Genomic DNA, 9,861 nt, shown 5'->3' with positions numbered 1-9,861 from the left:
AAAAAAGAAAGGCCAAGAGGACAGAAAGACTAAGGGGCTTCCAGGACCCTAGGCCTGGTCTGTTGTGACCTGGCTGCAGTCGACCTGCATTTCTGGTGATGGACTGATACCTAGGCACTACTTGTGGGTGTCAGAGTGTGGGGGCCGTCTAGAGAGGTTAGCTCTATAAATGTGGGCAGAGATGGTAGAGGTCCAGAGGGGAGTACCCACTTCTGGACTAGGGAGTGTGGGAACATGTTGAGTATATGATCTAGGAGCATATATGTCTGGGAGGTCTGCGGTGTGTGTTTGCAAGTGGAGCAGAGTGTGCATTAAAGTATGGGAGAGAAAAGTTTGGCAGGTGACATGTCTGTGGAGGGGAAGGTGTGGAGGTGTGTGTGTAGAAAGTTGGGGTCCAGTTGTCTCTTTGGAAGGTCAGTGTTCATGATGCTTGAGCCTGGGGCTGGGTGTTAGACCAGGCCTGTGTGGCTTTAGCAAATAATTTAACCTCTCAGAACTTTTCCACATGAAAAATGGCAATAGCATCCATTTTATGGGTTGTTACAAGAAGCAAGTGAGCTATTCACCACCCCTGCATTCCTGGCCTGTACCCCAATTACAGATTGGGGTATACACACATAAATAAATAAATCTTTAAAAAAAATGAGGTGATGTGTATAGCTTTCATGTTTGTGGTTAGAGGGTGATGCTTACCAGGTGTAAAGCCCTGGGCATATATGAGGGGTGCTTTCTATGCCATAGCTGGCCCCATCCCAGTTCCACCCTGACTTCACCTGCTACAGCCTCCAGCTTTATGTTTTGAACAGGGATTAGTTATAATATCTTATTCGTGTGGTCCTTTGAGGTTTCTACAAAGTGCTCATAGAAAAGTGCCTTGTACCTCACTGGGCACGGGGCAAAGGCTTGGTAAGATGGGACTGGGACTCTGGCGTCAGTCCCAGTAGTCAGTGCTATGCCCCTATCTCAGACTGCAGCTCTCACTGCTCGTCACTAACCACTGGGCCTTGGCATCCTGGAAACACACTGCTCAGTGTCCTTGCTTCCTGCCTGCTGCTCTCCTCCAGAGGTGAGTTTGACTTCCCAGCCCCAGCCCTACCCCAGCCGGTCCCAGGCCCAAGGCTCACGCCGAGGTGATGGCTCGGTATCGCTCCAGGCCAGCTGTGTCCCAGATCTGAGCCTTGATGGCAGCGGTGCCCAACATGACTGTGCGGGTAGAGAACTCGACCCCGATGGTGGTGCGGCTGTCGTGGCTGAACTCATTGCGTGTGAATCGGGATAGCAGATTGGTCTTGCCCACACCAGACTCGCCGATCAGCACCACTGAGGGACAGAGAGATAAGAGCTGAATTCCGGGCAGTAACCCCCAGATCACCTGAGCTTGGAGTGCGCCCACAGGAAAGAGCAGCTGAGCTTAGATAACTGAGGGAGAGCCAGGTCTCCTGGCAGAGAATGGGTCTGTAACTCCGCATGATTCATCCATCCTGGCCAGAAAGGCCAAGATAAGGGGCCTCCATGGTGGCCTAGGGGTTAAGTCTCAGTGCTACCGTCATGAATGCCCACTGTGATGGCCTGAGTTCAATCCCAGGCCAGGGAGGTGACGTGGTATAGCAGACCGCTCCTGTCTCGCCTGCTCTTCCCCTCAGCAGTGTATTTCAGTGCATCTGTCTGTTCTGCTCCCCACTCTGTCTCTGGTGAATCCTCTCACCACAACCTCCCATGTATACTCTACTTCTTCTATGCAAAAATAAGTAAATAAAATATTTTGAAAAAAGAAAGTCCAAGGCCCTCCCTGGTGGCGCAGCGGGTTAAAGCACAGCATTGAGAATCTAAAGCCACTTCAGCATGAGTTCAATTCCCGCCTGCCCTGGAGGTGACCACATGGCGTGGCAGACCTCTCCTGGCCCGCCCGCTGTTCCACTCAGCAGTGTACTTCGTCGATCTGCCTGTTCTGCTCCTTACTCTGTCTCTGGTGAATCCTCTCACCGCCCCTGAGCCTCTGTCCTGTACCCCAGTTCTGTATGCATAAATAAATAAATCTTTAAAAAAAAAAAAAAAAAAAAAAGAAAGGCCAAGAGGACAGAAAGACTAAGGGGCTTCCAGGACCCTAGGCCTGGTCTGTTGTGACCTGGCTGCAGTCGACCTGCATTTCTGGTGATGGACTGATACCTAGGCACTACTTGTGGGTGTCAGAGTGTGGGGGCCGTCTAGAGAGGTTAGCTCTATAAATGTGGGCAGAGATGGTAGAGGTCCAGAGGGGAGTACCCACTTCTGGACTAGGGAGTGTGGGAACATGTTGAGTATATGATCTAGGAGCATATATGTCTGGGAGGTCTGCGGTGTGTGTTTGCAAGTGGAGCAGAGTGTGCATTAAAGTATGGGAGAGAAAAGTTTGGCAGGTGACATGTCTGTGGAGGGGAAGGTGTGGAGGTGTGTGTGTAGAAAGTTGGGGTCCAGTTGTCTCTTTGGAAGGTCAGTGTTCATGATGCTTGAGCCTGGGGCTGGGTGTTAGACCAGGCCTGTGTGGCTTTAGCAAATAATTTAACCTCTCAGAACTTTTCCACATGAAAAATGGCAATAGCATCCATTTTATGGGTTGTTACAAGAAGCAAGTGAGCTATTGCCCAGGATACAGTGAGTGTATAGTCTGTTATTGCTAGGACACTTATTGGTAGGCAGCGCCTGACCTTCAGAGTTTCAGGGATCCACCAATGGGACCATGAAGAGACTGTGGGCTGATGGCCAGCAGCCACGGCCCAGCCTGGCCTTCCTCCCCCTTCCACACCTCCTGTGAGTGAGCTGGGGGCTGGATTAGAGGCGGGGGAGCTAATGTAAACCCAACCTACAGGTTGTACCAATACTGAAGGGTTTAGCAACGGGCTAAAGCGCAGCACTATGAAGCTAGCCAAGGCCACTTCTATGAGAGTTCCATCCAGGCCAGCCAGGGAGGTGACTCTGGTGAATTATCTCACCGCCCCTGCACCTTTGGCCTATACCTCAGTTCTGTATGCAGAAAAGAAATAAATCTTTAATAAAAAAAAAATACTGAGCATACCATCTAGGATTAGAGGGGGCTACTTAAGATGGCTCTGGAAAGGCAGGCTGCATCTAGACTGGTAGTCACGGTTGCTGGGCCCTAGCCCCCACTGACTAGTTAGTTATAGGACCTTGAATGGATAGCTTGCCTTTTGTGGGTCTCAGTTGCCTTGTTTATAAAATCAATAAAGACTCCTTTTTAACACAATGGGCCCTCCCTGGTGGCACAGTGGGTTAAAGTGTAGCACTGTGAAGCTTACAGGGTTGCTTCTGTGTGAGTTCAATCCCAGCCCCTGAGATGGTCCACATGGCGCAACAGACCTCTCCTGGCCTGCCTGCTGCTCATCTATCTGCCTGTTCTGCTGTCCACTCTGTCTCGGGTGAATCCTTTCACCTCCCCTGCTCCTCTGGCCTGTACCTTAGTTCTGTATACATAAATAAATCTTTAAAAAAAGAAAGATGACATTTGGGGGTTGTTGTGGTGACTAGTAAGATAGTGACTGAAACAAAGTAAGGGTACAATAAACTGTTTCCCCTTCCTGAGAAAGATGCCAAGAGTACAGGTTCCTTGGCCAAAGTCAGGTGTCTGAGGGCGGGGCTGAGGCTGGGAGAGGCAGTGGGGTGGGGCGGGGCGGGGTGGCTGGCCAGACTCCTAGCTCTGCTAGTCCACCCAGCCCTGAAGGAGCCTGGGGGCGGAGATGTTGCAAACTGTAGGGGAAAGAGTGAAGGGGGGTGGTCACTAGAGGGACCAAACATAGTAGCTGAAAAGCGGTGCATGAAATACGATCACAGGGACTGGGATTTGGGACGTGCCAAGGGGCAGAGGGGCAGCCAGAGGAGGCTATGGCCCTTGGAGGACTAGGGGTTCTATTGGGCCCTGTTCCGAATTCATTGTCTTCCCTGTGCCTTTACCCAGCTCTCTGAGGAAGTAGCCTTCTTCTTTCCTATACATTTGCCCCAAAGTTTCCTTTTTTCCTCTTAAGTCTGTTTGTTTTTCCTTTTCTTAGGAGGGAAGTCCCCCCAGAAGTCTGCCCTCCACCTCTGGGGTAGCTTGGCTAGTTCCAGGGACTTGGTTTTCCTTATTCGGCACTATTAAGGCAAGATCGACATTTTTATTTACATCTCGAAGCAGAAGCATCCTGGCAGCTCCAGGACTTTTGCCAGACCCTCCCCCACTCCCTGCAGCTTCTTTCTTAACCCAGGGAATGAAGAGTCCCGGCTGGGGGTGGGGGCGGGGCAGGGTGGTGTTAAAGGTAAGATTTTAAAGACAGGATCTGCCCCCTCTGGCTCAGGTGGTCTCTTTCTGGGTCTCTCTCAAATATCCTCTTTCTTTGTAGACCCCCAACTCACCCTTGAAGACAAAGTTATAATCTTCCTCAGTTCCATTCCCCATCTTGGCTCCGCATGGAGGTTGTGTCTTCAGGGGCAGAGGTGACAGGTATATGCGTTGGCTCTAGGCCCTCAACCCTCAGCTCTTGAGAGGCCGCGAGCCGCTCCTCCTCTCATTGGGGGTAAAGAAACTATGTCGGGCTGAGGGCTGACTTAGGCTAAGCAGGACTGAGGGAGGCTAAGCAGGTGGGGGCGCGTAAGGAAGCTGAGAGGACGGAAACTGAGAACAGGAAGAGCAGGCGGCTGGAGACCTGGGGCCCAGGTGGGTGGAGAAATGATGACGTCAGACAGGTTAGACAGGTTGGGTGCCGGCTCTCGGGAGGGCTCCTGAGAGTAGGTTGAGCGGGCTCTAGGGGGTGCTAGTAGGAGGAATTGAGACTGGGACAGGACCTTCAGAGAGACAACTAAGGATGAAGTTTGCATTGCTAGCAAGCCATACAGCAGAACAGAAATCTACTTGGCTTCCAGCTTTCCCCTTTGAAGTCTCTGGTAGGAATAGCTGGGGTACCAGTGGAAGGTGAGGTGAGGGGCTGATGGGGTGCCAGTCATCAGGCTGCAGTGCAGAGCTCTGGGACCTGCAGCTTGATTACAGCAACTGTGGCCCCTCCCGGACAGCTCAGCCTGGGATGAGCAGTTTCTTACGCTGGGTGGGGCTGTAACTTACCTCCTACTCTCCTCTACCCCAGCTCTAAGGACAATGAGTGGGGAGAACTGGGGCAGAAAAAGCCACTATGGTCTGGGGGTCTGAGCACAGCAGCACAGCACCAGGGTCTGGAGATGAAGGCATATGCGACATGCTGTGGGCTTCTACTCCCTCTCCAGGACCTGAGGCTCACATAAACCTCCTGTCTGCAAGGGTCTTCAAGATCTGGAGGTTCGTGTAAACACATGAATGCCTAGCAGGAAAGAGATGGCCCCTTGTAGGTCGCTAGCAGACGTCCTCACAACCTCAAAGGCAACCCCCAGGGCCTAAGTATATATGTGTGTGTGTGTACGTATATAGATATAGACATACACACGCACATTTTTTTTTAGCCTTAAACTGAAGTTTATTGGACAGAAGAGAAGTCCCCTTATTGATACCCTGAAGACCAGGAAAGACAGCAGGACCTCAGTAGGGCAAACTAGGATTAAGAACACTGCGGACCCGACCGGTAGGTAGCTACCCCACTGCCCCCTTCTGGGTCCAAGAGGCTCCTGAGCCCTGCTTCTCCATGAGCATCTACCTATAGGCATGCCTGCTTTCCCATACTGCCAGCAAGTGGGCTCCATGCCTCTCCCTCCCTGTACCTTTCCTCCAACATGACTCTATCAAGCCCCTTGCTTCTCTGTACTCCCAATGTTTTGCCAAACAGGTGGGGAAGACTCTGCTCTGAGGTGAAGGGCTTGGTGATGTCACATCACTGGACAGACCAGGGGAGTTGAGGCACCACTGCCAGAAACCATTTGGCTGTTGGAAGTCACAGTGGGGTGGGAAAGTATGTGGAAAGCCATCCTAGAAAGGTGTGAAGAGTCCTCTAAGCAGTCCTTGTTCCTCCCTACACCTGCTGAGACCTCCCTCAAAGAAAGCAGGCAAGACACAGGCAGGAGTTTAAATTTATTCTTGGAAAAAAAAAAAAATCTCACCCTCCCCCCCATAGTCCCGAAGGGTTTCCCCAGGGGGCCCTGCCCCTCTAAATGGTCATCTCTTTTCTGACTCTAGCTTCCACTGATGTCCACTATGATGCTGCTACTTGGGTGAGGGGCTCCTCCAGGTATTGCACCAAGGCCTGGGCCTACAAGAGAGGTAGCAGAAATCAATCCCCACCATGGTCTGCCACTACAGGGATCCCAAATCCAGCCCGCACCTAATGCAGCACCCCTGCTGCTCCTGGGAGTTAGCCCATGCCAGACATGGACTGGGTGACGTGGGGACGACTCCAGAAAGGTGGGGCTGGGAGTGCACAGTGCTGGAGCAGGAAGGCCGGACCCAGGGTTGTGCAGGAATTGGCACATACACACCTTGGCCTTGAGCATTCCGAAGCCAACGGTCTCCTTGGCATACATACACAGCAGGAGGTTGGCCACTCGGGTGATGGCGACACGGCCCTCCTGGGGGGGGTGATATCACCGGATGTGATGCACAGCTGACCCCCTTAGCCCCCTCTGTCCTCAAAGGCTCCCTTTGAGATTACCTTTTGCTTCCATTTGTCCTAGGAGCTTCAGAAGTGGTGCTTTGACCACTGTCCTAGACACAAGGGTTTTTGTTTTTTAAGTTTAACTTATTTATTTTAGCATAGGAGAACTGGGGTATAGGCAGAGGTAGGAGAGTGAGAGGAATCACCAGAGACAGAGTGGGGAGCATAACAGACTGACATACACTGCTGAGTGAAGCAGTGGACAAAACAGGAGAGGTCTGTGGTACAGGTGGGTCACTCCCTGACTGGGGTTGAACTCAGACCATAGCAATGATAGTGCTGAGACTTAACCCCTAGGCCACCAGGGAGACCCAACATGAGGTTTTGAGCTCAGATCGGATCTCAGCACAGCTACTTACTAATCAGGTTATTCTGAGAAATTTGATCTCCCAGGAACTTGGTCTCCCATTTTGAAAGCCCTACTTCACCCCAATGGGTAAAGGTGCTAGTAAAAGGAAAATTCATACCTGCAAAGGGCTGTTTAAATGAGTGATGTTACTATTATGGGCTCACTCCAAAGATACTATAAGGGACTTGAGAGCAATAACCCAACTTTTTTCTCTTTTCCCGTAGTAATATTTTTCAAAATGCAGGTCTGACCCCAAAATTAGGAACTCAGTTAAGAAGGCTGATAGCAACTAAAAGAAAGTGAGAAAAACAAAGTCCTTTGCAAGTAGTTAGGGAAGTACTGTTTCATGAAACTTATTTTAGTGTGTATAACTTAAAATGGGCACTAATTTAAAGTGTTTATGGCTGGGTTGTGGTTAAAATGTTTGAAAGCTAAGGCCCTATCACACCAGCTCTAGGCTACACCCAAAAGGAGTCATCAATTTAAGAGATGACATGCTTGGTTGGGGAGAGGGTAGGAAAGAGGTAAGCAACTGAATTACATGGAAACCCATCCTGGAGTTCACCCTTGGGGACTTTTTAATCATTCAGCAAACTTTCACCATGTCGCCACTATGCATTGGGAACAGGTGATGTGCCAGCTACTTCTCTAGTGTCATCTTCTCTGCCCTTCTATTCATTCATGACGCTCCAGTAACACCAACATCCCTGATGCTTGACCAAATATCAAGCCTCTGCACTTGCTGTTCTCTGTCAGAAATGTTTTTCCCTCAGAGTTTCACATTTTCTTCGGCTCTGGTGAAATGCCTCCTTTTCAGTGAGACTGGCCCTGACATATGTCTGCCTTTATCTCACTTCCTTCCTTCCTTTACTTTCTCCAATTTCAAAATCTATCGTACTATTTTTAAAATTTCATACATACTTTACAAAACACATTTACAACCTTATTTTACCAAACATACATATTTTACTTGTTTTAAGGCATATATAAGACTATAAGCTTCGTTAGTAGGTCTGTAGTTTTTGTCTGTCTTGTTTGCTACTTTCCCCCAAAGACCTAAATATTGGAACAAAGCTGTCAGTTTTGTTTTCAGAAGTTCAGTCTACTGGCTACTTCCTTTTCTGGACTGCATCTCCTTTCTCTGTAAACTGAAGGGGTTAGTCTAGGTTCTGGAGACTCTGCCATGGTTCTGTGAATCTGGGATGAAAACACTTTACATCTGCACATCGCTCAACAGTTTTCATCCACTCTTCAATTTGACCTCCAAAATAATGTGAGGTGGCGGTGGTAGGGAAATTATTGTTTTCATCTTAGGAGTGAGATAAGGAAGCTGTGAGACGTTAAGGTGACTTACCTAAGCTTCCTCAAATGGTTAAGTGGCTGGCTGAGAACCTCAGTCAGACCTCGGGTCCAGGACTCTTTCCTCACCATCATTTGATGCAGAGGGTCCTGCCTATCATAAATGCTGTTGCAGACTAGTTTAGTAATCTTCCGGAAATCCTGTCCCTGCCCTTCCAACCATCCAGGATGGGGTCCAGGTTATTCCCTGGGGATCCCCTTGGGGGACAGAGGGCATGGCTCCCCTCTCCATACCATGCAGTCCATGAGGATGAATTTGAGATTGTCTTCATTAAATGCTTGGTTGCCATTTCGATCGTAGGCGGCCCAGATGTTACTGGCGATGGCCGCGGTGACCCGGGCGTCTGTATCCCCATAACCGGAGTAGGCCAGCAGAGAACCTTCGTTATTCAGCAGCCTGGCGAGGGGCAGGAAGGGATATCGACGTACCCAAGGACAGGAAATAAAACACCCAGGTACCCATCCCAACTCCCGCCACTGGCGCTTCTAGAAACAAGAAGCTGGGCAGTGTCCCCGAGCACTCAGCACATTCGTCCCCGCTACCTGCAAAGCCGCTCTGTTCCCTTCCCCCTTCCGCGAAATCCTTCCTCAACCCTCCCTCCGAGAGCCGCGCGCCATCCCACTCCAGCGCTGCCACTCGGGTTCTTGATCGGCACTCACAGGGTGCTCTGGACACCTCCGGTGTTGGCTTGGCTTAGCACTTGGGTCAAGGCCTTGGGACGCAGCATGCTTGTGGCTCCGAACGCTGGGCTTGTGCGCCCTGATCCCGGAGTTGCTGCCTGCTGACCTCCGCCTGCCACTTCCCGTAGTCCAGCTGCTCGGCTCCGGAACGCCCTGGGAGTTGTAGTTTCCTGGCCCGGCTTTTGTGGTTTGGACGCCACACCGTCCCGGCGCGGGGGGCGCTGGGAACTGTAGTTCCTCGTGGCCGCGCGAGGCACTCTGGGATCTATAGTTCGCCTTAGCAGTCAGACCACGCGGCTATGGGGTGGAAAGAGCGGGAGTAAAGGGACAGTGGCAGTTCTAGAAGGATGTTTAACCTCTTCGGGGAGAGAAAAGTCATCACGTCTGCTTGGCAATCACGATTCAGTAATTTTTTGTGAAGTCGCCGTGTTTGTCTGGCACACGTTTGGTTACTTTGCAAAGCAGTCTTCTACGTTTTGCACAATTTTTTGAGGTGGGGAGGTAGAAAATATTGAGGGAACCCAGGTTCGGAAAGGCCACACGGGCAAAATGCAGGTCTCTGGTCCCGTCCTTATCAGACCTTTATTCAGGCCCTGACCCTCAGGGAAACATGGTCAAGCCTAGAATTGAGAGCCGCGGTGGACGGCCAAAAGTGGGAAAATTCAACCTCCTTGTCGGGAGAAGCCCCAACCTGACAGGATTTGGGCTCCCCAGTTACCACAGAGGACCGAGATAAAGCGGCGACACAGAAAGTCCTTTGTCCCAGAACGGGAGTTAACCCGCGCAGAGGGCGGGGGCAGCTTCGGGTGCGAGGGAACTCCGCGCGGCTCGGGCAGGTCGCGCCGGGGAGGGGTCTCTCGCCCGAGGCGCGCC

The 9,861-nt window shown here is 51.0% G+C and overlaps 2 protein-coding genes across 2 annotated transcripts in view; both read right to left on the bottom strand.

The window, feature by feature from the left end:
* RAB25 (RAB25, member RAS oncogene family) overlaps positions 1–4,547 on the bottom strand; it is a 7,810-nt gene extending 3,263 nt beyond the window's left edge. The window contains exons 1-2 of the mRNA XM_004693833.2: positions 4,384–4,547; positions 1,125–1,320 (exon numbers count right to left, since the gene is read on the bottom strand). Coding sequence (XP_004693890.1) covers positions 1,125–1,320; positions 4,384–4,426 — 239 coding nt within the window. The 5' untranslated portion in view covers positions 4,427–4,547. The remainder of the gene's footprint in view (positions 1–1,124; positions 1,321–4,383) is intronic.
* Positions 4,548–6,000: 1,453 nt separating this feature from the next.
* LAMTOR2 (late endosomal/lysosomal adaptor, MAPK and MTOR activator 2) lies at positions 6,001–9,190 on the bottom strand. The gene is made up of 4 exons (XM_004693831.1): positions 8,968–9,190; positions 8,542–8,704; positions 6,424–6,513; positions 6,001–6,197 (listed from the first exon to the last, which is right to left on the bottom strand). The coding sequence occupies exons 1-4, from the start codon at positions 9,033–9,035 to the stop codon at positions 6,141–6,143; spliced, it is 378 nt and encodes a 125-aa protein (XP_004693888.1). The 5' UTR covers positions 9,036–9,190; the 3' UTR covers positions 6,001–6,140.
* Between the last annotated feature and the right edge of the window lie 671 nt (positions 9,191–9,861).

This window comes from Condylura cristata, unplaced genomic scaffold, assembly GCF_000260355.1.
Source record: "Condylura cristata isolate star-nosed mole 26May11 unplaced genomic scaffold, ConCri1.0 scaffold00040, whole genome shotgun sequence".
Lineage (NCBI taxonomy): Eukaryota > Metazoa > Chordata > Mammalia > Eulipotyphla > Talpidae > Condylura > Condylura cristata.
This window is presented reverse-complemented; position numbering and strand designations above follow the sequence as displayed.